The sequence below is a fragment of the Mustela erminea genome, chromosome 16 (genome assembly GCF_009829155.1).
Source record: "Mustela erminea isolate mMusErm1 chromosome 16, mMusErm1.Pri, whole genome shotgun sequence".
Taxonomy (NCBI): Eukaryota; Metazoa; Chordata; class Mammalia; order Carnivora; family Mustelidae; genus Mustela; species Mustela erminea.
The window spans coordinates 22,455,648-22,482,386 of record NC_045629.1 but is presented as its reverse complement, the minus strand read 5'-3'; the positions used below and the strand labels follow the sequence as shown (position 1 = coordinate 22,482,386).

At 43.2% G+C, this 26,739-nt stretch overlaps 1 protein-coding gene across 2 annotated transcripts in view; it reads left to right on the top strand.

Annotated features, from left to right (window-relative positions):
* The first annotated feature begins 213 nt into the window (after nucleotides 1-213).
* The window catches only part of SLCO5A1 (solute carrier organic anion transporter family member 5A1), a 137,919-nt gene continuing 111,393 nt past the window's right edge, over nucleotides 214-26,739 (top strand). For both annotated transcript variants that reach the window (XM_032316597.1, XM_032316596.1), the window contains exons 1-2: nucleotides 214-422; nucleotides 2,107-3,508. In XM_032316597.1, coding sequence (XP_032172488.1) covers nucleotides 2,593-3,508 — 916 coding nt within the window. In that variant the 5' untranslated portion in view covers nucleotides 214-422; nucleotides 2,107-2,592. The remainder of the gene's footprint in view (nucleotides 423-2,106; nucleotides 3,509-26,739) is intronic.

Here is a 26,739-nt window from a genome sequence, read left to right as displayed (position 1 = left end):
CACTGTGGATGCCCACGGCACGGAAAAACAAACAGAAATAATTTCTTTATTCCGAGTGGGCTCTCTGGCTCAGCAGCAGACTTTCTGGGAGACCTGTTCCCTCGGGGCCTCAATGCTCCCCGGTCTCCCCCACCGCGCAGGTGAAGGGCACCCTTCGGCCGGCTGGGCGGTCGCCCGCGCGCCTGCGCCCTCTGCTGCTCTGCTCCGGGCGCGTCTCTGTGCGCGAGTGTCTGGAGAGGCTTGGGTGACAGGCGAGGGGTGGGGGTAAGAGTTCAGCCTGACTCACAGTCTCATTCACGGATTTCGCCGCCGCTGGACTGAAGCTGCCTCCCCAGGCGGCTCCCAACTACTCCAGCACCTCCACAGTCCCCACTTCGCGCTGCTCCACTCTCAGCCGGACGTTCTGACCGACAGACTCGCGAGTGAGTAGCGGCGGCTTGTGCGCCCGGGCAGCGCGGCGAGGTGTCTTCCCGCGTGTTGTGCGTGTGTGTGTGCGTGTGTGTGAGTGTGCGCGCGCGCAGGGGTGTCCCTGGGATTCCACGTAGGCTCGGAGAGCTCCCTGCCAGGAACCGTGTGTCCCTCCGAGCCGGCGCTGTGGTGTGGGTGCCAGCGCCGGCAGCGGTTCGGTCGCCCGCGGAGCGCCGAGGGAGTTTGCCGGGATTCCCCCGCTCCGCGCGCGGCCGCCGGTGGGGTTCCCCGGGAAGGCGCCTGGGCAAGGAGGCGGCGGGGAAGCCCGGGGTGTGAGCGGCTCGCAGGCCGGGAATCCGGGAGCAGGTCTGGCCCCTCAGAGCTGAGGGAGCCGAGGGAGCCGAGGGAGCCGAGAGAGCCGCCGGAGCGGCCGCCCTGGCCACCCGGGCTCTCCGCCTTTCTCCCTTACCCTTCCTCCTTTCTTCTCAGCATCATCACAAAAGCGCGAAATGAAACCCAGTGCGGCGAAGTCCGGCTCTTGTCTCCCACCTGGTGCACATCACCCCAAGCCGCAGGACGGGAGTGGGAGTCCCCAAGATTAGGGGCGGGGGTTTACCCCGAGGACACACCTGTTTTCGCCTCTTGCTGAATTCGATCTGGATGCAGGATCGCGCGAGGGGTTCTGACATATCCGCGCCGGTGTGTGTGTGTGTGTGTGTGCGTGCGTGTGTGTGTGCGCGCGCGCGCTCGCGCGCACGCACCCCGGGCCCACTCTCGCGGGGTGCGCTCGATGTAAACAGCACACCTCCTTCGCGGCCCCCTCGTGCCAGGACTGCTCGGTGGGCTCCTAGTGAGCTCTGTGACAACGTGCCGCGTCTCTTTGTTTGGTTGTTGCTTCCCCACCCCTCCGCAAAGCAAACTGATTTTCGGTTTCGCGTGACACTGAGCGCTGGGACTTGGTGTGGGCCGCAGCCTCAAATGCCCCTGGTATTTGAAACTGAATAGTTCTTTCGGGCTGGGGGGTTATTTTTAGTGTTGGGAATAAAGAGGCTGGCGCGTTGACCTTTTTGCGGCTGCTTTGGGCTTTGCATACGTGTCTCTAATTGATGAAGCAGAAGGATTCGCATACAGTCGCGCACACGTGCTTGCGCACAAGTGTGTACATACATTTCTACACACGTAGCTTTACCCCCTTCTTTTCTTTTTAAAAAATCGGTACTAGGAATGTACTGTGTTTGTAAAAAAACAACACAAAAACACCCCCAAAACCGAAAACCCAAAACAAAAAAACTTTCCTTTGTTCTTTTGGGTATTTTCTATTTTGAGTAATGGAGTAGGAGTAGCAAAAGGTTGCAATTAGTTCACTCGAATAAAAGACACTGCTTCTGAGTCAGTGCTGCCAGGTTGATAATTATTAACATATAAAAGCAGATGCTCTGTTTAAGGCAAAAGGGGCGGGGCGGGGGCAGGTCCACGGTAGACAATGAGGGAGGGTCTCTGCCGACCGCCTGCTGCTTATTGTTCGGGCACTAGAGGCTGCAAGCCTGCTGCCGCCTCCTCCTCCCGGGCTTCTCTCCTCGCTCGCCCCTCGGTCCCATCTGGGACTGTTGGAGTCACCCAGCGCTGGCCCCCGGGGCGCCGGGACGCCAGCCCCAGCCGCAGCTGCCCTTCGCTGACCGCCCTCTCTCTGCTTTGCAGGTTGGCATCTTTGCGCCCGAGGGTGTCGCAAGCCGAGGCGGCGAGGACAGGGCGCCTCTGGCCCAGCCTGCCGGGCGGTATGCAGCGCAGGCAACAGCGCTAAGCGCCCCCACTCTGGGCACGGGGCGTACTCGCTCCTGGCGGCGAGCCAAGCCGCGGCGGCGGAGGGCATGCGCCCGGGACGCGCAACGCTCCTGCCGCGAGCTACCGCCCCGAGGTGGACCCCAAGCGGGGCTCATCGCAGGACTGCGCGGACCCCTGCCACCCGGGGCACGCGGCTGCGGAGCCTCGGGGCCGCATCTGCGGTCAGGATGCCCTGGGTGCCTCTCTGCTGGTGAGGATGCTCTGCTGCGCGGCTCTGCATCCCCAGCCCCGGTCCCTGGTGGGCACGACTGAGTGGGCCCGACTTCGGCCCCTCGTGCTGGTGGATGAAAAGCGCCGGAGTCCCTGAGTACGATCAGCGGTCGAACCTGAATTTTAAGAGCCATGGACAAAGGCACTGGGCTGCAGCCCCCGGCGGGAGAGCAGCTGGAAGCACAAGCAACAGTAGGAGCTGTCCACGAGAAGTGCGACCCAGAGACCTTTAGGTCCAAGAGTTTACCGGTCCTGAATAGCGCCTCCTGCCGACCAGACCTCAGTCCTGCGAATGCAGGAGCCAAGCCAGCCACGGGCTGTACAGATTCTTTGGGCCATCAGGTGTTGAAGCAAGGCCCAAGACGGCTGGCCCCCAGTCCCTCAGCTCCTTCCACTTCCGCAGAGATGGCAGGGCTCATGGAATGTAACCACAGGGTGGAAGTCAGCAAAGCTGTGTCGGTGTCCTCCACTTTGGCCACGCTCCAGGGAAGAAGGTGCCTCTATGTGGTCCTCACTGATTCCCGTTGCTTCCTGGTTTGCATGTGCTTTCTGACCTTCATCCAGGCGTTAATGGTGTCTGGGTACCTGAGCAGTGTCATCACCACCATCGAAAGGCGTTACAGTCTGAAGAGTTCTGAGTCGGGGCTGCTGGTCAGCTGCTTTGACATTGGGAGCCTGGTGGTGGTGGTGTTCGTCAGCTACTTTGGCGGCCGGGGTCGGAGGCCCCTGTGGCTGGCCGTGGGTGGACTTTTCATTGCCGTGGGGGCTGCTCTCTTTGCTTTACCTCACTTCATCTCGCCTCCCTACCAGATCCAAGAGTTGAATGCCTCAGCTTCAAACGATGGCCTGTGTCAGAATGGCAACTCCACAGCGCCTTCGGACCCTCCCGCCTGCCTGAAGGACTCAGGAGGAAATAATCATTGGGTCTATGTGGCTTTATTCATTTGTGCACAGATTCTCATTGGGATGGGTTCCACACCTATTTATACCTTGGGACCAACCTACTTAGATGACAATGTCAAGAAAGAAAACGCATCCTTGTACCTAGGTAAGACTTTCCTGTCTTCTCAAATAAGCTTAAACTCAACAGTGAAAAGGAAACACTTCCACATTTCCCAGGAGATTGTTTTATATATATATATATATATATATATATATATATATATATATGGTATGTATATACATATAGATGTAAAATATGTACATATACATAGGATCTCATCATATATATCTCACTATATATAGTATATATAATGTCATATATATTGCATGTATATTTTAGGCATTAAGCTTCAGTTTATTTTATGTTTTTATATTTCAGCTTCAGTGTGGTATGTTTTAGTTTGGAAGATAATCAAAATAGTAGAGAGGTCTGTGGGCTAATCATCAGACTACACTACACGCACTTTTCCCAAGTAATACAAACTTTTAACTATGGGGTCATGCTTCTTTCTCTTGCTGCCTGCCTTTGTAAAAACTCTCCTTTATCAAGTTTATCTTCAAATGGCTGTTCTTCTAGAAAGTTCAGGAAGGAATAGAAGTACCTGGTGTGCAGAGTGAAGTTTTGGATTATTTACTGCTTTCCTGCCCTGCTGCTTCTCATTCTTGTCCCCCACAGCAAGTCTAATGGAGTACCTAGACTACATAAAAGATGCTTTGCTGCCTCCATAGCTGTATTTCTTACAAATCACCTGCCTCACCATTTAAAAACAACAACAACAACAACAACAGCAACAACAAAAAACCTTGAGTGATGACTAGGTTATCTTTATACAGAAGCAAGATCACAAGTTGTAAAGTTAATTCAAAGCTATTTCTATTGCTGGGTGAAGGCCCTTAAGTACATGAAGTTGGTAACAAGTGGCTCTTGGATTTGGTGATTTGACTTGCATGAAGCCGCTCCTGTGAGGGGGTGTTTGGGTTAAATAGAGGTGCTGATATGAGGCCAGGCAGCTGTTGTGGTAGGTTGGAAAATGTAGTTTCTGGAAATCTGTGTGGTTGTCAGCATCTCCCTGTACTAGCTGCCCCTTCAAAACTGAGCTTTTAAAGGGATGGATTTGAACCCTTGAAAAGGGTGAAGAGCAGTCATGCTAGATGAGATCTTTGTTTTTCTATATTTCTATACTGGAGTCCAACTAAAAGAAGAGAAAGGATTATATTTTATTAAAAAAATGGTAAAGAAGCAAATATCAGTTATACTTATCATTTTATTAGCCATGTGCTGATAGGATCTTTGGTGTGAGACTAATGAGATTTCAAAGGGTAGTCAAAATGATACCCCTTTAAGAGGGCTCTGCTCTTTCCTCAACACAACTGCCATCCCCAGAATCCATTGTAGAGGGTGTCTGAACCATGTGTAGTCCCCAGTAACTGGCCCAAATACATTAGGACAAGAGTTTTATCATTTATTTTTATTATTAAATACAAGAGAAAGAAAATTTCATTCAGGGCAGAGAGCACTAGCTTGCTTGTTACTTTTGCCTCCTTGTTTTCTAACATTTATTACAAAAAATTTCAAACAGCTAGAAAATGTGAAACAGTCCATGAACACCAGTATTTCCACACCTAGACTCAGTAATCGCTCATTTTCTCATATTTACTTTATCAACCTGTGTGTATGTATGTATGTAATATTTTGTTTTGGTTGGGGGGCTAAGCCCTTTGAAAGTAATTACAGACATCCCTAGTTTCCATCATGTATCTTATAAGAACAAGAACTTTCTCTTACATACAAACAGGTACTTTAACTTGCTAAGTTCATAATCATTCCTTAATATCATCAAACATCCAGTCCATCTTCAAATTTCTTCAATGGTCCCCTCAATCTCTTTAATAACTGTATATTTTTCCAGCCAAGGCAACCAAGATTCTCATACATTGCATTTGGCCCCTAAACTTTTTAGCGGTTTTATCATCTAGAAAAGTGCCTTAGCTTTTTTCTTTTCTCATGATATAGACTTTCTGAATGGACAAGTCTAGTCTATATGTAGAATGTTCTATATTCTAGATTTATCTGATTATTTCCTTGTGGTGTCCCTTACCTTGTCCTCCACCCCACCTATTTCTTGTGTACTGACAGTTCAGCCTAAAGGTTTGAATAGATTCAGACAAAACATTTTTGGTCAGACTGCTTCAAGGTAATGTGGTGTGTTTTATGTTACATGTATCTGGCCATTCATTAGTGATGTTAAATTTAATCACCTGGGGGGCACCTGGCTCAGTGGGTTAAGCCTCTGCCTTCGGCTCAGGTCATGATCCCAGAATCCTGGGATCCAGCCCCACATCGGGGTCTCTGCTCAGCAGGGAGCCTGCTTCCCCCTCTCTCTCTGACTGCCTCTCTGCCTACTTGTGATCTCTGTCTCTGTCAAATAAATAAATGAAATATTAAAAAAAAATTAATCACTTCGGCGGGGGTACCTGGGTGGCTCAGTTGTTAAGCATCTGCCTTCGGCTCAGGTCAGGGTCCTGGGATGGAACACTCATCTGGCTTCCTGCTCTGCAGGGAGCCTGCTTCTCCCTCTCCCACTTCCCCTGCTTGTGTTCCCTCTCTCGCTGAGTCTCTCTCGGCCAAATAAATAAATAAATAAATAAATAATCTTAAAAAAAATTAATCACTTGGTTGAGTGGGTGATTGCTAGGTCTTCCCATTGTAAACATGCATCTCTCCCTTTGAAAATCCAAAGTGATCTTTAGAATGGTAACTTGACTCTGCAAATATCCTAATTGTTATTCTATTTTTGCTGATCTTTGCCTTCCATTTACTTGGAAAACTTGGATATCCCACCCCACTCCTTGGAAACCATTCACGCAAATTTGCTTCCTCAAAACCAGAGTAGAGCCATACACAAAGGGAGAACGTCTCCTAGTAAGAGCCCTGAGAATTAATTTTTCTAGTCGGGGTTGCCCACTGAGAAGAAAATCAGCAAGTGCTGGGCACTGTGCTACTTTTGGGAAGACCGAAAAGGAGACATCGTCCCAGCGCCTGAAGAGCTTTCAGTGTCATAAGGAAATATTGGCAATTTTAGGGAGGCGTGTGAAGTGAAACGCACGCAAGGGGAAGAAATTTACACCAGGGGTATTCATTTTTCTTTCTTCTATTCCTCTTCTTCCCCTTCCTCCTCCAATTTTTTTTTTTTTTTTTGAAAAAACTTGGATGAATGCCTTAGGACACCTTCTTTGGGAAACTCAGGAGAATTCTCCTTCATATTTAATGGAACTCAGTAAAAGCCACAATGGTTTGAGTACCAGGAATCTTACTTGTACTATTTTATTTAATGTTCTTTCAATGACCTCATGAGTTGGGATTATTTTCCCTGTTTCAAGGACGAGGAAACTGAAGCTCAGAGAGTTTGAGTGACTTGCTTAAGGGCTTCAAACCCACGCATCTCTGACCCTAGAGCCCTGGAGCGTCCTTCCTCGCTGCCTGTTTTTTTTTTTTTGCCAGGAGGCTCCGAGAGACAACTGAAATCCCGGGGCTGTGCCGTGTTCAGCAGAGCTCTGAGAATGCTGCAGAAGGTTGCAGAACTGGCCTTCAGTTATCAAACACGATCAAAACAAGATCCTTCTCAAACCTTTCAAGCGGGGTTTTATAGGTAGCCTCTGTATAAATTCAAGTAAGAGACTACTAAGTGATTCTTAGAACATGACAGATGTTAAGCTACTATGGTGGAAGATTTCTTCCTAATAAATAACCGGTTTAATATCTTTGTTGTTTTCCACAAAAGTGTTCTATGTTACTTTTTCCACTATCCATTCCTTTCTTAATCTGTCAGTCTTTCTAGCTTCACATTATCACCGGAGAAAAAAGACAAAAGCAAGTACCAGGTTCGTAATGGTGGGCATGGCCAAATAATCTGAATTAACATTAAAACCATTGAAATGGAGTGTAAATGTATGTCTTGATCTTTTGAATGTTTGATGTTAACAATGTGGCAGCTTTAACTGTAAAATGCCCTAACTCCTTCCGCAAAGAGGTTTAGTGTTGACCTGGAGGGTAGAGAAAGCTTTGTAGCTATTGAGAAGCAAGGTTAGTAACTAGACCATGATTTGTCATTGTACCTCAAGGAGAGAGAGAAAATGTGGTCCTTTGAGGGCAAGAAATTAATGAACCAACAGTGAAATGAGAGAGAATGGTTAAGCAGGTGGGAAAAGGGAAGAAAAGGATGCATTTCTAGAATAGAAAGCCACAACTCTGGTTGAGGGATATTCAGGATAAGTAATAATTGCCCATGCGCTGGCCATGGGCCAAGCAGCGTGGGTGCAGCCCTTCTACCTCCCCAGTGTGTGAGCCCCGACTTCACACCACAGAGAGGGGGCGGGATTGGCACAGTGGTTCAGAAAGAGCATTCCCTGAGAGGCAGAAGATCTGTATTTTAGTCTGGCTCTACCAGTGATCGGGGGTGAGCCTTTAGACAAATCCCTTCACGTCTCCCAGCCTGTTTGCACATGGAGATTAGTACATTTGTTTCCCTCACGGTAATATTTTGAGGACCAAATGGGATTACATGTGTGCAAGCATTCTGCCAACTGTAAGAGGCAGCACTCTGCTCTGTTCAAGTGGAAACCAGACTCCTCCTACAGAGTGGGCAGAGTGAGGAGGGAGATATTTTACTCTTTCTGCGTATGAAAAGCCCTAGCCAGATCTTTTTATAGTTGGAAAAAGTAAAGAAACAGTGTGTGGGAAATGAAGACATTGTATAGGAAATCACTCCTTAGAAACATTGTACGGGTAGATTGGCTCAGTGTTTCAGCAATGTTATATTTTGATTAATTGAGTTTTCTGAGAATCCAAGATTTCATAGCTGGTGCTTTCTGTGTGCATCAGCCTTTGATGGCTATCTTTCTTTAGTGTGTGAATGCTTATGCAACATATATTTGTACCTACTGTAACATAGCAAGAGCTCTTTTGAAGTTTGAGGGGGCTCTGTGTTGTCCCAACTTAAACCACTGTGGGTCTTCGTTTGGCCACACAGACTGCCAGAGGGTTTGGAGAATGAAGACTGGTCCAAGGACATCCTCAGAAGTAATTTTATTATTTTAACATAAATAGCTGGTGGCTTCTTTTTTTTTTTTTTTTTTTTGAGGTTTCCTCAGTCTTTTGAAAGTACAGTGAGGTTGAAATCAGTTGAGTTCTATTTCATCAAGATTTCATAGTATAAACATATATGTGTGCAAATATCTGTCTATCTATCTATCTATCTATCTATCTACCTATAGTACTCTTTGGAGTTATATTGTTTTTTTGGGGTATGAAAACCCTTCAACATATCTTGTCTGGCTCTACCAGTGGCCAGTGGTGAGACTTTAGACAAATCCCTTAACGTCTCCCAGCCTCTGTTTCCACATGAACATGAGTACCTATCTCCCTCAACATACCTTTTTTTGTTGTATAGAAAAAATCTCGATCAGTTTTTAGCAGCGTTCTCTAGAACAATTTACGTTTGTAAATTGTAGAACAACTTACATTTGTATCTATATTTATAGTAATAAAAACAACAAAAGATACATACATGTATCTTTCAGTTCAGCATTCCCCAAACTGTGTAACCACATATCAAGGTGGTTTTGACTAGTTAGGGGTTCATTTATCTTCAGCAACCAGCCAGCTTTCTCTCTTCCTGCCGGGCTCTTCTTACCGATGACTCCTGTACCTGAAACACTGCACCCTTTTCCTTACAGGGAGGAAGTGGAGGAGGCAACCCCTGTAACTCTCCAGGATGTCCCCTTGGCCAGGTGGAGTCCCCTGGCCTCTTCTAGCTAACATGATTTTGGGAAAGGCAAGTGTTGGGTTTTCTCATCTACATGGAAGAGGAAGGCAAGGAAGATGAAGGTGGTGTGAGTGCTGAGTGACTTCTGGCTGTAGGAGTCAGCCACACCAGTTGTGTTTTTCTTTTTGTCTCAGTAGCTGGAAAACCCAGGACTTTTTTTTTTTTTTTTCCCTGACCAGTATTAATAACCTACCATCAGTGGCTTATAGCATTAATTTGCCTGACCTTTTGGTTGGGATTTGGAAAGGGCCCAATAAATAGTACCCTTTCCCTCCCTTGAGCTCTGAGGTCCTTGAGAAATTAGTCAAAGACATAAAATGGGAACCAAAATATCACTTTTTTAGATTGAGGAATGAAAGCTCATATCTTTGTGCAGATGGATTATATAGGAAATCACTTCTTAGAAACATTGTTAAGTGTCCCACCACTGAACAGACCTATTCGTCCAGCCACAGGCAATGCTGGACCTCAATAGTGTAGCAGCCCTGGGTCTCCCCATGTCGGGTGGGGCCAGGTCTGGAGGAGCCCCGGTTAAGATTTATGCCAAGAGGGAGAAGGCAGAATTTTTACTCCGTGTGTGCATACTCACTCCTAAGAGACAAAAAGGAGGAGTTGAGCTGAACATCACAGTTTATTGTAAAATTCATCCATCACATTAATCTTCCTTTGCTTTCCTGGGGAGGAACAGTCCAGGGGCATGGGGGTGGGGAGCCAAGAAAAGAACATTATGTGGAGTATATATTCTCTTCTAAGACTTTTATTTTTTTAAAGATTTTATTTATTTATTTGACAGACAGAGATCACAAGTAGGCAGAGAGGGAGGCAGAGAGAGAGAGAGAGAGAGAGGAGGAAGCAGGCTCTCTGCTGAGCAGAGAGCCCGATGTGGGGCTTGATCCCAAGACCCTGGGATCATGACCTGAGCCGAAGGCAGAGGCTTTAACCCACTGAACCACCCAGGCGCCCCTCTTCTGAGACTTTTAACTCATTTTTTATTTTGCTTTAATTTTGCTTGTCTTGTTTGTAATGTGTTCATCTTTGTAAGCCTCATAAAATCCTTCTGGGAAGTAGACTCTGTACAAATAACGAATAAATAAAAAAAAATAGTCTCTCCTGAAAGCTAATAGGAAGGAGAATGATGATGGAGGGATTTGAGGAAATGGTCCAAGACACCTGGAGAAATAACGAGAATGGATGCAGGGAAGGGACTGAGAACCACGTGGCATCTGTGGCCCACAACAGTGTCTTGGTGGGATGTTAGTACCTCTCACATATACCTGGGGCAGTTAATCTGTGTCGTACCCTCAGCGATTCCTGAATTTGTACCAGCCAGGTGGTTGTCACTTGTGGCCCCTAAGACAAACTAGTCAGTTTCAGACATTGAGAAAAAACTTCAGATTCGAACTGGCAAGCAGAAGAGTTTAGAGCCTCGCCGTCGAAAAGACAGTTGAGTGCAACTTGATTGATTCAGCCCACCTGCACGGAGAACAGCCTTTTTAGTAGTTTTTGTGCTACAGTTTTGAAGCATGATTTTATTGATCTCTCCCCTTCCAGTGCTCTGAAGTCTCTTAAGTATGCAGTCTGAAACAGCCCTTCTGAAACTTCAATACCGTGGGACTCACTGGGGTGTTTTTTCAAAATGCAGATGCTGCTTCTGTAAGTGTGGAGTGGGGCTTGCGATTCTGCATTTCTAATCCGCTCCCAGGTGAGGTCAGTGCTCCTGGTCTGACGACCATGTTTGGAGCAGCAGGGGTCTACAGGCTGTACATCTTTGGTGCTTTTCCCAGGTGGGGAGTTGCTGTCTGGGCTTGCCGGTGGAGCCCCTGCTGTCCAGACCAGCTGCTGGCTGAAGTTCTACTTCATCAAGAAGAACCCTACCATCTCTTACTCATTTGTGAAAGCAAGATGTCAGATTGGACTATTTCATAAGCTGTGGCGGCTGTTTGGAATTCCACAGTCTTATGACATGGTGATCACTGCTCAGTTTAGTAAGAGAAAGTGGCCTTAGACAAATGGTATTCATTTTGACATTAACCAAAGGGAGTGCCACTTTCTTTACTGTTTTCTGCATTCCGAAGGCTCTGTGCTGTTGGGTTCCTTTGTGTTGGTGGAACCCAGCGTGTCAGAGGTATGTCTGTGAGCTGTGCAACTTCAGGTGAGCTCACCTTATGAGGCCCCTTTGGTGGGGGAAAAGCAAACACACTTGGCTCTACTTTTTTCTTTCTAAACAATATAGGAGACTTAGTGGTGAATTGGGGGTTTGACTGTACATAAATGTAGGATCTGAGTATATTGGAAATGATTTTGAAGAGTGAGGATCAGAAGTTTTTCCATTGCAAAGGGTGATCAGACAGAATAGGGCATGAGCTGGACTGGCTGGCAGAGTTCTCTCTAGAGTCAAGTCCAAATGAGTCCCAGAGATCATTTCATTTAGCCCCATTTGTAAAGATAATCATTTGACAGGTGAGGAAGCCTGGGCTCTAGGATTAAAGGATCTGTTCTATATGAAGCAACACGGTAGCTCCTCTAGAAATTAAAAATAGAATTACTATATGAGCCAACAATCCCACATCCAGATATATATATATATATATATATATCTCCAAAAGAATTGAAAGCTGGGTCTCAAATAGATATTTGCACACCCAAGATCATAACAGCATCATTCACTATAGCCAAGAAGAGGAAGCAATCCAAGCGTCTCTCCACACGAGTGGCTAAACAAAAAGTGGTATATGCATACAATGGGATATTATTTGGCCTTAAAAGGAAGGGAAATCCTGACATGATCATCTACAACATGGATGAATCTTGTGCTAAGTGAAACGTGAGTGTTTGACATACACCAGGCATTGTGCTAAATTCTTTATCATCTTATTTTATTCTCAGAAAAACTTTATGGAGCAGCTACGTTTCTTCTTTACTATTGTGGTAAAAGACACATAAGACTAAATTTACTGTCAACATTTTATTTTTTATTTTATTTTCTTTTTAAATATTTTGTTTATTTATTTGAGAGAGAGAACAAGCAGGGGGAGGGGCAGAAGGAGAGGAAGAAGCATACTCCTCTGCTGAGTAGGGAGCCTGACATGGAGCTTAATCCCAGGACTGAGGGATCATGACCTGAGCCAGAGGTAGATGCTTAAGTAACTAAGCCACCCAGGTGCCTCACCATCAACCATTTTTAAGTGCACAAGTTAATAGTGTTCAGAATTTTCACATTGTTGTACAGTAGATCTCTATCTTTCTCACCTTGCACACTGCAACTCTGTAACCATTAAGCAGTAATCTCCCTCCCCTAATTCTTGGCAACTACCTTCCTACTTTCTGTTTCCAATGTTTTGACTACTTTAGATACTTCATATGGGTAGAATCACACAGTGTTTTTTCTTTTGTGACTTGCTTGTTTTGCTTAGTATGATGGATTTGAGATCCATTCAGACTGTTGCAAATGGCAGGTTCCCATTATTTTTTATGGCTAATATTCCATTGTATACATATACCATTTTAAAAAATATATTCATCTGTTGATGGACACTTGCGTTTCTTCCACTTCTTGGCTATTGTGAATAATGTTGCTGTGAATATACCTCTTTGAGATTCTGCTTTTAATTCTTTTGGATATATACCCACAAATGAAATTGTTGGATCATATGATAACTCTGTTTTTCATTTTTTGAGGATCCTCCACACCATTTTCCATAATGACTACACCATTTGACACTCCCACCAACAGAGCCTGGGGGTTTCAACTTCTCTTATCTTCTGTTCTTTTGACCAATGGCCAATTTGATGGCTGTGAGTTGATATTGTATTGTAGTTTTGGTTTGCATTTCCTTAATGGTTAGTGATACTGAACATCTTTTTATATGTTCTTTGGAACATATATGTTTTATATGTTTATACCTTTTATATGTTTATACTTTCTTTGGAGAAATGTCTAAATGTTTTGTCACTTTTATTTATTTATTTTTAAAGATTTTATTTATTTATTTGACAGACAGAGATCACAAGTAGGCAGAGAGGCAGGTAGAGAGAGAGGAGGAAGCAAGCTCCCTACTGAGCAGAGAGCCTGAAGAGATCCTAGGGTCCTGGGATCATGACCTGAGCTGAAGGCAGAGGCTTTAACCCACTGAGCCACTCAGGAGCCCCTATTTTGCCATTTTTAATTGGATTATTTTGTATGGTTGTTGACTTGTAGAATTTTATTAAATATTCTGGATATTGCCCCTTATCAGATATATGATTTACAATTATTTTATACCATTCTATGGGTTAGTTTACACTCTGTTGATTGTTTCCTTTCATGTGCAAAAGTTTTAAGGTTTGGTATAGTTTCATTTGTCTATTTTTTATTGCCTGTGCTTTTGGTGTCATATCCAAGAAATCATTACCAAATCCAGTGTTGGAATATTTCTCCCTATATTTTCTTTAAAAAATTTTTTAAAAAAAAGATTTTATTTATTTGACAGAGAGAGAGATCACAAGTAGTCAGAGAGGCAGACAGAGAGAGGGGGGAAGCAGACTCCCCGCTGGGCAGAGAGCCTGATGCGGGGCTCGATCCCAGGACCCTGAGATCATGACCTGAGCCGAAAGCAGAGGCTGAGGTCCACCCAGGCTCCCCTCTTTTTAAAATTTTTTAATTTAAATTCAATTTAGTTAATATATAGTGTATTATTAGTTTCGGGGCTTATGTTTTCTTTTAGGTATTTAATAATTTTTGGTCTTATGAGTAGGTTTTCGATTTGGGTTATTTTGCATATGGTGTAAAGTCAGGATCTATCTTCCTTCTTTTGTATTGGACATCTAGTTTCCCAGTATCATTGTTGAACATGGTCTCCTTTACCTATTGCGTAGTCTTGGTTCCCTTGTCAAAAATCGGCAGCTACTTTTATATTTTATATGCTTTTATATTTTATGTATTTATATATTTTATGTATATTTACATATATTTTAAACAAAGATTTTATTTATTTATTTGAGAGGGAGAGAGAATGAGAGGAGAGAGGTCAGCAGGAGAAGCAGATTCCCTGCCTAGCAGGGAGCCTAATGTGGGACTTGATCCCAAGACTTCAGGATCATGAACTGAGCTGAAGGCAGTCACTTAAGCAAGTGAGCCACCCAGGTGCCCTATATACATTTTATAGATGAGGAAATCCAGATTAAAAAGTACACTCAAGGTCATCTCAAAAGTGGCAAAACTAGCATCAAAGGTCATCATCCAAAGCTTGAACTTAAAGCATCAACATTATGGAGAGAGGAGAGGACAGAAAAGTTTATAAACTTCTGGTGTGATTTTGGTTGAGTTTCTTATTTTTATTATCTATAAATGAGGTGAGGAGGTAAGGCTAGTGGTTTCTTAGATTCTTTTTTCTTTAAAGATTTTATTTATTTACCCAAGAGAGAGCACACAGAGGGAGAAGGAGAAGCAGATTCCTCCTGAGTAGGGAGCCCAGTGTGGGACTTGATCCCACAACTCTGAGATCCCAGGGCTCTGAGATCATGACCTAAGGCAGATGCTTAACTGACTGAGCCACTCAGGTGCCCAGTGTTATAGATTCTTATCATCTCTTGAGTTCTCTAGTTCTGTTTCTTCTCAGCCTGTCTTCATATGGTCTTGTTCTGGAACTTTGTACTTAGATCTGGAGAGAAGTTGTAGTTTGTTCTGTTTTTCCTTGAGCCATTAGAAGCTAGTCTCTTGAGCCCTTCATCTACCCTCTGTGGCTTGACTGGTATCTTATGTGACAGCTATCCTGTGGGAAACCAGGCATTTTTTTTAAAAAAATTATTTATTTATTTTTAGTTCTTAGATTTTATTAATTTATTTGAGAGAGAGAGGGAGGGAGAGGGAGGGAGAGAGGAGGGAGAGCGCACGTGAGCATACAAGCCCGGGAGAGGGGCAGAGGGGGAGAGAGAGGGGAGGCCGACTTCCTGATGAGCGGGGAGCCCCATCCAGGACCTGAGATCGCAACCTGAGCCAAAACCGAGAGCTGGACACTCAACTGACTGAGACACCCAGGCACCCCTTAAAAAAAATTTTTTTTTGAGCAAACTCAACCCACAACGTAGGGTTTGAGCTCAGGACCCCGAGATCAAGAATCACATGCTCCACTGACTGAGCCAGAGTCAGACACTCCTTTTGCTCTTTTTCAGACAGTATGTATTACCTGATGGTAAATTCAGAGTCTACTTCCCCTTCTGAGATTTATGATTGCTTGTGAAACTGTCACCCTGCAAAAATGCTAATCCTTGTTACCTAATATAACCTAGAAAGGCAGGTGCAGGTTACTCTTGCTTAAAAGAGCATATTTATGTAATTAATATTTTCAGCAGGATGACATTACATAATTTGCAACCATTTGAAATTGAATTGTACAGTTCCTGACTGACTAGCATGTGGGAATTCTTGGCTATAATACTTTACTAGTAATAGTAATAATAATGGGATTTGGTTTTGTCAGATGTTTTCTTATTTTTTTGGTCTTGAATTCTTATGAAGGAAATGGACCTTTTAAGGGTTTTTTTTTTCCTTTCTTTTTCTCTTCTCTTCTTTTCTTTTTTTGTAAGAAGAAGGGAGAAATTTAAGTGAGCAAGACTGTGTGTAGTGAATTTGAGACATTAGGCTTTCTGGCCATAGATTTCAAATGTATATTAATCTGAATAAATCTACTCCTGATCAATGTATAAAGATAGACCAATAATCCTCATTTGCAAAGTGTCTTTGTATTATTGGGTGAAAGCTATTTGCCAGTATTTTGTCTAGAAACATGCTGTTGGAGTTCAACTGGAAAGGGAAACTTTCCTGATTTGAACTGAATTTTGTGGCTTTCCTTTTAGATGAAGGGTAGCAGCAACTTTTAACAGATGCAAACATTTGCCTGAGGTAAATCTGAAAAATTTCCCATGGAAAAGACTTACTTAAAAATACAAATATAGGGGCGCCTGGGTGGCTCAGTGGGTTGAACCTCTGCCTTCGGCTCAGGTCATGATCTCAGGGTTCTGGGATCGAGCCCCGCATCGGGCTCTCTGCTCAGCGGGGAGCCTGCTTCTTCCTCTCTGCCTGCCTGTCTGCTTAGTTGTGATCTCTATCTGTCAAATAAATAAATAAAATCTTAAAAAAAATACAAATATAAATCTTAGGGGCTCTGGGATGGCTCAGTTGGTTAGGCATCTGACTCTTGGTTTGGCTCAGGTTATGATCTCATGGGTTATGGGATTGAGCCCCACGTGGGACTCTGTGCTCGTGGGCAGTCTGCTTAAGGATTTTCTCCCTTTGCCCTTCCCTGACTTGTGTGCATGCTCTCTCTCAAGTAAATATTATTTGTTTCCTTATTATTATAAATAATATTTACTTGATAGAGAGAGAGAGAGCACAAGCAGGGGGAGTGGTAGACAGAGGAAGAGGGAGAAGAAGGCTTCTCGGTGACTGGGAGCCCGATGTGGCCCTTGGTCCCAGGACCCTGGGATCATGACCTGAGCCGAAGGCAGACGCTTCCACTGAGCCACCCAGGCCCCCTAGATAAATAAATCTTTAAAAAAAATACAAATATAAATCTTAGAATAGTTATTCTGAAATTTTGTTTTGCTGGTCTTAAAAGTATCTCTAGGGGGGTGCTGGGTGGCTCAGTGGGTTAAGCCTTTGCTTTCAGCTCAGGTCATGGTCTCAGGGTCCTGGGATCGAGCCCCACATTGGGTTCTCTGCTCGGCAGGAAGTCTGCTTCCCCCTCTTCCTCTGCCTGCCCCTCTGTCTACTTGTGATCTCTCTCTGTCAAATAAATAAATAAATATCTTTTAAAAAAAGAATTAATTCAAAAAAGTATCTCTAGGTATTTCAGTCTGATGAAGCTTTCAAAGAAATTAGTTTTAATTTCTTTAATTAGGATTAGTGAAGGGCATTGGTGGCTAATGCAAGAAAGGAAGAGTGATGGGGAAGTTCTCCTAATCTCTGAGTTCGGGTTTTTGGGTGTGCATTGTTCTTTTTTATTCACCCTTTCTTTCCTTTTAGTTTCTAGCGCCATTGTTGTCAGGGAGAGACCCTTATTTGGAGTCTCATGGGACATTTATTTATTCACTTATGTGACATTTCATACCACTTTGGGGATGACTAATGTAAGACTTGGACCTTCTGGGTCATCCTGTTTTGTAGGAATGCTAAATCATATACAGATGGCTAATTTGTAATTAGACACAAACTTCCACTGTAATTACTGACATGAAGTTGACGAAATCATGTAACCTTTCAGGACTTCTGCTCCCCTCTTTGTAAAATGATCTAGTAGTGATCCCACCAGAAAACTTCTAATCTGTGGTGATTTTTGAAAGCTTGTTTAGGGATGGGAGCGGTTGGACAGGGGACCGACTATATACTGTATACTGTATTTCTAAAGCTAATCCCACGAAGTGGGTCCTGATCCCCCAAGAACTTATAATCTAGTTTGACTATTTATTTATCACCATCTGTTGTGGGTGGTTTAAGATGATGATCTGTGAGCTGTGTGACCTCTGGCAAGTCCCTCAACATCTCAACATTTTCATTTTTCAGGTTTGTCAATTGATGGGTTGGAATTAGAGCGTCTCAAATACTCTCTGATTAGAGGTACATGGAGATGTGTGTCTGATACAGAGAGTGTCTGTCCTCTCTGATTTCTTCCGGACCTATTGTGCTATATAGGTCCAGACGCTAGCATATTCAAGGCAGTTCATTCTGGTTAAGAGAGTGGCTGCTGGAGCAGGGTTTGAATCCCAGCTCTGCCAGGGCCAGTCGAGAACCTGTGGCAGGTTCTGTGGCCTTTCTGTGCCCGATCCCAACTCTGTTAACCCTGAGATCATTGTGGGCTAGTTATGAATTAATGTGCGGGATGCACTGAAAACAGGACGTGGCCTGGTACACGGTTAAACACTAAAAAAAAAAAAAAAGGTGGGCTGTTATTATTTTTTTTAAAGAATTAATCCTGTTCGGGAAGAGAGTGGTGTTAGCTTTCATTGTTCCTGGCAGGGTACAGACCTCTTGTGGCTTTTCTGAACAGGTTGCCTGCCTCACAAGCTATGTTCAGTGTGTCTGCATTGACCACGCCTACTCGGGGCATGGGGTGTTAGGCTAGCCCTGAGCCAGGTGGGATGAGACAGGAGGTTTCTAGCAGTCCACTGCTGTTCCTGGCTGGCCAGCACCTTTTCTGGAGGCATCCACTTCTTCTCCCTCCCTCCACAATGATATGTGGACTCTGTGCTTCCTTGGGTCTGAAGCGTCTGTTATCTGCCCTATCAAGTGAAGAGAGACCATAGAGAGAAAGAAGACAAAGCTTCCAGGTTATAAATAGCTTCCTGATGAGATGCTCTTGCTATGGGCTTGTGATAATTATAATGGGAGCTGTTGGCTATAATCAAGTTTAATTGCTGAGAAGCATGGGGAGGTAGCCCTAAACACACATGCTCATGGGCTATCGTTATGTTTTTTTCTGTCCTTTTCTAGACTTAAAAATCTCGGATCAGCTCTCCAACCAGCAAGTGCTTGTGTATGAGTGTAACTCCAGAGCCTTTTGTGGTTCTTGGAGTGGGCCAGTCACTTTCCTGGGCTCACTTACTGATATCATGGCTCATGGGGTTTATTATGGTTGGGAAGTTTGGGTGGGTTATATAAGAAAGCCAGTGCCCCAGAAATACAGAAATGGGCCTTCTTGCTTCTTTTATAGAGGGCACATAGTCTATGTACGTGTGTGTGTGTGTGTGTGTGTGTGTCAGAGAAAGAGAGAGAGAGAGAAAGAGGAAGAAAGAGAGAGGGAGAGAGAGTTGGGGGTGTAGGAGAAAAAAAAAAAACAAGTGGAAGAAATGGGTACATTTTCAGAAGTTGCTTATACTGTATCCTGGAAATAGGACTTTACCTTGCTATTGCTGGAGTAGGAATTTTTACATTTCTTCTAATTCTTATTTTTCCAGGGTCAGTGATAGTTCATAGATTATTATCAAAGCCTTTTGTTTTTCCTTCCCTCTCTGACTGTAGTGATTTTATTTTATTTTATTTTTTTAATATTTTATTTATTTATTTGACAGAGATCACAAGTAGGCAGAGAGGCAGGCAGAGATAGCAGAGGAAGCAGGCTCCCTGCAGAGCAGAGAGCCCGATGTGGGGCTCCATCCCAAAACCCCAGGATCATGACCTGAGCCGAAGGCAGAGGCTTTAACCCACTGAGCCACCCAGGCACCCCTGTAGTGAGTTTATTATCTGTCTGTGCTCCATTCAGTGTTTGCATGGGCAAAGAAAGGAAGTAAAGGCTGAATTAATTGATTTTTGTTCTATACTTAATTACTCTTATAAATATTTTTTGCTTAAAAAGTGGAAAGTGATATCTAAAATAAAGTTTGGATTCCTATCAGTGAACCATGTGATTTGGGCCATGCTATCACAGGTAATGGTTGGGTTATCAGTGTTATTATTTGGCTGTCTTTTGTCTTGACAGTACCAGCTCCCTCCCAAACCCCTTTTAAGGCTTTGGTTACTTAAAATAACCAGTCAAGTGTCTTAGAAAATCTCCACAGATTCCACTTTTCTACCCTAAATTCTCAACCAATTTGCCTTTGCCCTAATAGCTCCCATTCATGCTCACAGCCAGGACCTTCTCCCTTCTCACTCCCTGTGGATTCTAGTGGACTGTCTGTTTGGATCTTAATTATGACTTTTCCAGGATGCTGAGCTTTGCTCTCTGTGGACTCTTTCCTGCGGTTTGGCCCATTTCACTGTGTATAGAATGCCTACTTAAGCTCTCAGAGCCTCCGTTTGGGTCTCTGGGGGCAATGGCCTGTTCTGGCCTGGAATTCTGACATTGAAACCACACACAGGTGCTTTGCTGTATACAGCTATAATTCTCAGTAGGGGTTATTTTGTGTCTGTAGCTTGTGAACTCACCAGGTTAGAAAGAGCCCAATGCTGACGAGGCCTGTGATCATGAGTTACTGTGAGACAGTCGCCATTGCTCTGTTCCGTAGTGCATTGCTCTTCCCTTGTCCTGTCAACTTGCAAATGAGGCTACTTACTGACCTCCAGGGGACAAGGAATAGGAGCAGTGCACACCCACCTTTATTGCAAGAACAAAAACAAAAACAAAACCCATGTACTCTATTTCAATACATGGAAAATGTATAATAATAATAATGATGATTAAACTTAGCATAATAATGATGACATAGTAATTATAATCATCATCTTATAAGTAGGCCTGGGAGGCAGGGTGTTTAAATGTTCTGACCAAGCTGGTTTTAAATGACTCAAATGATTTTTAGGTCTTTGCAAATTTTCTTTTGGCATATTTGTGTTTCTAATAGGTTGGTTGTAAATTTTTTAAGAAAACATAGATGCCAAACAAAATATTTACACATTTCATTGGCAACTGTATTTAGGTTAAAAAAGAAATATTCCTTTTCCTTTTTAGTGTTGATATCCTTTTGGATGCTTAAAAGATAAATTGTTACTCTAGCTGAGTTATTTGGTTAAAAAGTACATGTTGATGTTTATTTATTTATTTGAGAGAGAGAGACAGTGAGAGAGAGCACAAGAGGAGAGAAGGTCAGAGGGAGAAGCAGGTTCCCCATGGAGCTTGGAGCCCGATGCAGGACTTGATCCCAGGACTCCAGGATCATGACCTGAGCCGAAGGTAGTCGCTTAACCAACTGAGCCACCCAGGAACCCACATGTTGATTATTGTACATTTTGTTTTCTTTTTTTTTTTCTTTTAATTTGACAAGTAGGCAGAGGCAAGCAGAGCCGGGGGGGGGGGGGAAGCAGGCTCCCTGCTGAGCAGAGAGCCCTATGTGGGGCTCGATCCCAGGACCCTGGGATCATGACCCGAGCTGAAGGCAGAGGCTTTAACCCACTGAGCCACCCAGGCGCCCCTGTACATTTTCTTTAATGACTTGATTTTACACTACCATGCTCATTTTTTTTTTTTTTTTAATGCTGGTTCAGTTTTAAACCTGTAGTTTGTCTTCCTTTAAGAAGTGCTATGCAAAAGTAACAACTTAGAATACCTATTTTTTACTAGGTGGGAAGATGAATTTCTTATATTATAATAAAGTTTTCACTTCCTTATGAATCCTTTAGCTAAGATTATCAAAAATGTATTTTGTAGCTCTTAGGAGCATATTCATCCATGAGAATCCCACACATGTGGATTCTAATTCCAGATATTTATTTCTCACTGGTCACAGAGTCTGGCTAATAAGTGGTTCTCTCCCTTTTGAGTTTTCTTCTCTCTTTTTATTTGGCATCATCTGAGATTTTAATTCGAGAGCTATTAATCCATTCATTGATGTCACAATTCGAACTTACTACGAAGCCTGTGGGTTCCTACTGGGATCTTCCCTTACTCTTAAAACATTATTGGTTGATTATTACCCTTTGCTTTAATTTACTCCTACTGATTTAAAGTCTTATGACTGCTCTAATGTGAGTCAATTTGAATTAATGTTTCAGAGAAGACCCTAGGAGGCCTGCAGTCAAATGCTTACTAAGGTTACTGTGTCTGCTCATTTACTTACTCAGTAAAAACGCTGTTTTTTTCTAAAATGGCTAGACATTTTATCGCTGATTTTATTACCTAATTTGTTATGATTCATTCTCTCTTTTGTATTATTCTTTCATTAGTGATTTTTGTTAGGTAGACTTTGTGTCAACATAATTTGAAGAATTCACTGGTTTCGTTTCTTTTCTTTTTATTTTTTAATTGCCAGTGTGATAATAGAGTTAGTAACTGATTCCCCTTGTGACTTTGTACAATCTAAACCTGCTGTGATTAAATACCAGTGCTCCATGAATAGTACAAATATGCCACAGTCTGTCTTAACAAAATATTACTAGTCCCTAATGGACCAGGTTCTAATTTCATTATTGTTAAATCAAACTTTTAATGGCCAGTTTAGTCATTTGAACATTATTGTTATGTTTTTATGCACTTAATTTCCAGAATTTCATCTTTCTATATGCTCCTTTTAGTTTCCTGCAAATTACTTGAGTTAGAATAAACTAATTATATTTAATTCATTAACCTCTCCTCTATATTCTAAGTTTCTATTAAATGTGCTTTCCTTTCTTTCTGGTAAAGGATTCTTTTCTGGTCAAGGATACTATAAGTTTTTTGAAGTTTTTTTTTTTTATAGCTGAATAATTTTCCTTTCATAACATGCATTTTTCTTTTGACTAAAACTAGAATTTATTATGCCAGTGTTTTCCAAGGAACTTAGATTTTCCCACTACTTCATGTACCTGTTTCTCTGTTAAGTGAACAGAATGTGTTCAAGGTTTCTGAGTTGCACAACGGCTTGTTATCCCTAAAATAAAGACTTTGAGACACAGGCCCCACCTCTTTAATAAGTTTGATATTAATAAGTTAGAACCACATTTTGATATTCACTGAAGGGAGGCAGTGGGGGAGGATGGAAAGAGGAGAGGGGAAACCTGAAAACAGCCTGGGGGCACCTGAGTGGCTCAGTGGGTTAAAGCCTCTGCGTTTGGCTCAGGTCATGATCCCAGGGTCCTGGGATCGAGCCCCACATCGGGCTCTCTGCCTGACAGGGAGCTTGCTTCTTCCTCTCTCTCTGCCTGCCTACTTGTGATCTCTGTCTGTCAAATATACAAATAAAAATCTAAAAAAAAACCCCAAAAAAACAAAAAAAACTGAGCGTGGGTGTTAGATGTGCTCTCACCACTTAATCACCTGGTGATCTTGAGCCACCCAGCTGTTCTGGTTCATTTCATTAACTTGGGAATATTAACTTGGACAGCACCTGTGTCCCACAGGTGTCAATAAGATGAAATGAGATGAGTACAATGTCCTTTCCTTCATCAAAGGTTTATAGACACCTACTCTGTGCCAAAGGCTGGGGTATGACGCAGAGCAGGACTGCTTTTGTGGAATTTAGTTTAGTAAGGGAGACAACAAAGAAGTAAACGATGAGTAATTACAAATCATGACAAGTGTTATAAACACAAGAAATCGCATGGCATGACATTTGGGGAGGAGGTACTCAGCCAGTAAGATCGTTAAGAGGAAGCCACGTGTAAGCCGGGGCTTAAAGGATATTTAAGAACCGTGACATGTAAAATGTAATCTCAGTCCACAAGTCTGACATCAAAAACCCTAGGATGGAATTCTTAAACATATCTGAACCTCGTAATTACCCAGGGAGCTCCCTTAAAAATGCAAACTCTGGACCTGTCTCCGAGGGTGCCTAATTTAGTCAGACTGTGGTCAGACCTTAGAGTCTGTAGTTCTGAAAAACTTCCCAGATGATCCTATTGATCTGTCAGATTTGGAAACTTATCCTAGAGGAATCCTAGTCAGAAACAACAGTTGCCTTTCAAAGGGATGTCTGTGGCTTAGTCTTTTCGGATCTTGCTTTCTATCTGCTGTGGAGCTAGTCCCCATTTCCAGCAGGTGTGTTTAATGGGGGAGCTTCTGGATGCTATTTAAGTGGGGGGAGGGAGGTCTGTTTCTAGTACATATATTGGAATTCTGGTGTGTAATATTGTATGTTAAATAGATGGTTGTGTATTGTTTTGGAAATCTGAAGTTTTCACAACTTTATGCACATAGGAAACATATTTGGAATTCTATGAAGGTAAGCATGGAGATACCTCACAGCAGGATTCATTGTACTTATCCCTCTGCCTAGCTTGAGTATAACTTTAATATATCTCTCTGTATATTTCATATAACTAGCGATTTTAAATAGGAAACTAGGAATTGCTCTTATGTTGGGATCCTAAGACACATCTCAATTTGTGTTTTGGGGCAAAGGAAACAGGAGCCTTTTCCTCTTTTCTCTCTCCTTCCTAGGGGTTTTCAGGGAAGCCAGTAGCAGTATATTTGAAAACATAGAGTAGCCACTGGGACTTACCAGTGAAAGGCTTTTCCAAAAATTGTTTATTTTAGAAATCTTCCTGTGCTCCAAGCCATATTTTTAAAAAGATTGATTGCTAGCTGATCAGTAAAGTCCTGTGGCTCGTAGGATGTAGCTAGTGACAATCTTTCAAAATACAACTGTCCTTAAATGTAGAATATTGTGAAGAGTGATTCTCTGTAGTCTCAGCGTATGAACTCAAAGTCATCTTTCATGACCAGTGATTGCTGCCTTTAGGACCATGAAGGTCTGAATTATGGTCATGCAGAAGATCCTTCTCTGGTGAGGAGTTAACATGTGATCTCTCAACAGATTTATCTTTATAAAGCAGCCTGTGATTGAGGGCTTACCCTCTCCTTTAGTGCAGGAGAGCACAGACAGAACCTCCAGGCTTCTCTGGCAGGAGTACCTTCAGATAAAGTAGAACTCTGACACGCCTGCTCATCTTCCCCTGGGATTGTCTCCCTTTTGTTTTTTACTCATTTTTTTTTTTTAAAGATTTTGTTTATTTATTTGACACACAGAGAGTGACAGCGAGAGAGGGAACACAAGCAAGGGGAGTGGGAGGGGGAGAATAGGCTACCCACCAAGCAGGGAGCCCGATGCAAGGCTCGATCCCAGGACCCTGAGATCATGACCTGAGCCTAAGGCAGACGCTTAACGACTGAGCCACCCAGGTACCTCTGTTTTTACATCATTTCTACACTCACCCTCAGGTGTCGGGGTGGGGCGGGGAGCCTCTAGTTTGATGTTCTAACTAGAGAACAGATGATCCCCTTCCTTTGGTTTTCTTTGGCTTTTGGAAATTGCAGCTCAAAAAAGGCATCCGCAAATACTGAGAACAACAGGGAAATAAAGGCAGAAACTGTAAGAAGCCTAAAGTCTCATTGAGTTTTAAGTTACAGATTTTAGATTCTAACAAAAATGCTTTAGTGCCAGGCCTGGTTTTAGCCTACACCTTCTCTTGGGAATTCTGATATTTACTTCCAGAGGACAGTGAAAAACTCACATACACCTGGTCAGATGTAATATCTCTCCTGGTCTCCGACCAGCCTTACAAGGAAGGTGCTGTCACCTTTTCCTATAGACAAGATTCCTAGATGACAGGATTTCTTCCTGGCTAATCACTCAGATTTCTCCCTCTCTTATCCCTTTCCCTGACAGGGAGATGGGGAGGTGAGGGCAGGACTCACTTGTCAGTGGAATCTCTTGAGAGCCATGGGGAAGGCTATTTATTTATTTATTTATTTATTTATTTGGGGTGGGGTAAGGGGAGCTGGGAGAGAGTATCCTAAGTAGACTCCACCCTGGGCGGGCTGTATCCCAGGCCCTGAGCCCAAGAGTGAGATGCTTAACCAACTGTGCCCTCCAGGTGCCCCATGGAAAGGTCTTTTAGCTAGAGCTTTGGGTGTGGCTTTAACTGAGGGATGAGCCAAAGATTTGAGAGGGTAGGTTCTGAAGGGGAACTGGGGAGGGAGGGTGCAGAATGTGTTAGTACCACTCTCGGCTTTCACTGAAACTAATCATAGGGGGAGATGAAGCTCACACGCATCAGAAGACAATAGTGCAGCCCATGTGGTTCTGGAACTGGTGGCCTGTCCTGTCATTGGATGCTGTCAAGCTCCCAAGAGGAGAGGTGCTTTTTGCAGTGGCATGGCAGGCATGGTTTGCTAGGAGTCAGCTTGACTGAGGTACAAGTTCTGGCTGGGCCAAGGTTATATTATTTATATTATATGTTATATATTTTATTATATATCATTGTATATTATATTATATTATATTATACATTTATATATTATAAGACAATATTATTTATTACATATATTATTATAATATATATTTTATTTATTTATTTATTTATTTCTAATCTTTTCTTTTTTTTAAAAAAGATTTTATTTATTTATTTGACAGAGAGAGATCACAAGTAGGCAGAGAGGCAGGCAGAGAGAGAGGAGGAAGCAGGCTCCCTGCTGAGCAGAGAGCCCGATGTGGGACTCGATCCCAGGACCCTGAGATCATGACCTGAGCCGAAGGCAGAGGCTTTAACCCACTGAGCCACCCAGGCGCCCCAATTATAATATATATTTTATAACCGAAATGCATTATAATAGAAACCAGGAAGATGGCGAAGTGTGAAAAGCACAATGTGGAGGCTTCAAGTGCTCAGTCTGGCAGAATAGAGAGTCTTTGTAGGTGAGCATGACAGCGTATTTGGGCCAGATTGTGGATGGCCTCGACGTGTTGTGATTTGTAAATGATATTTCTACTCCAGGTTTTTTATATTTTACAGGGCTTACTTGACTTGGCATCTTCTAGAAAAAGTTTTATTAAAAATTACCCCATTGTCCATTTTCACTTAACAGAGAGTGGAAATAGATAAAAATGAGAGCACATAAATTATCTTTTGGAATGTTTCTCAATATTAAAATTAATTGGGTTTTCTGTATTATCACTGAGGATTAATTCATGATGAGAAAGTGTGTGTGTGTGTGTGTGTGTGTGTGTGTGTGTGTGTGTGTTTTCGAGGAACTTAACCTTTATTGGAGAGAGCTTTAATTGTTCTGGGGTAACTGATTTTTCTAAGTTATAACCGACAGTAAAATTGCCCTCAAGTGTGCTGGGGTAG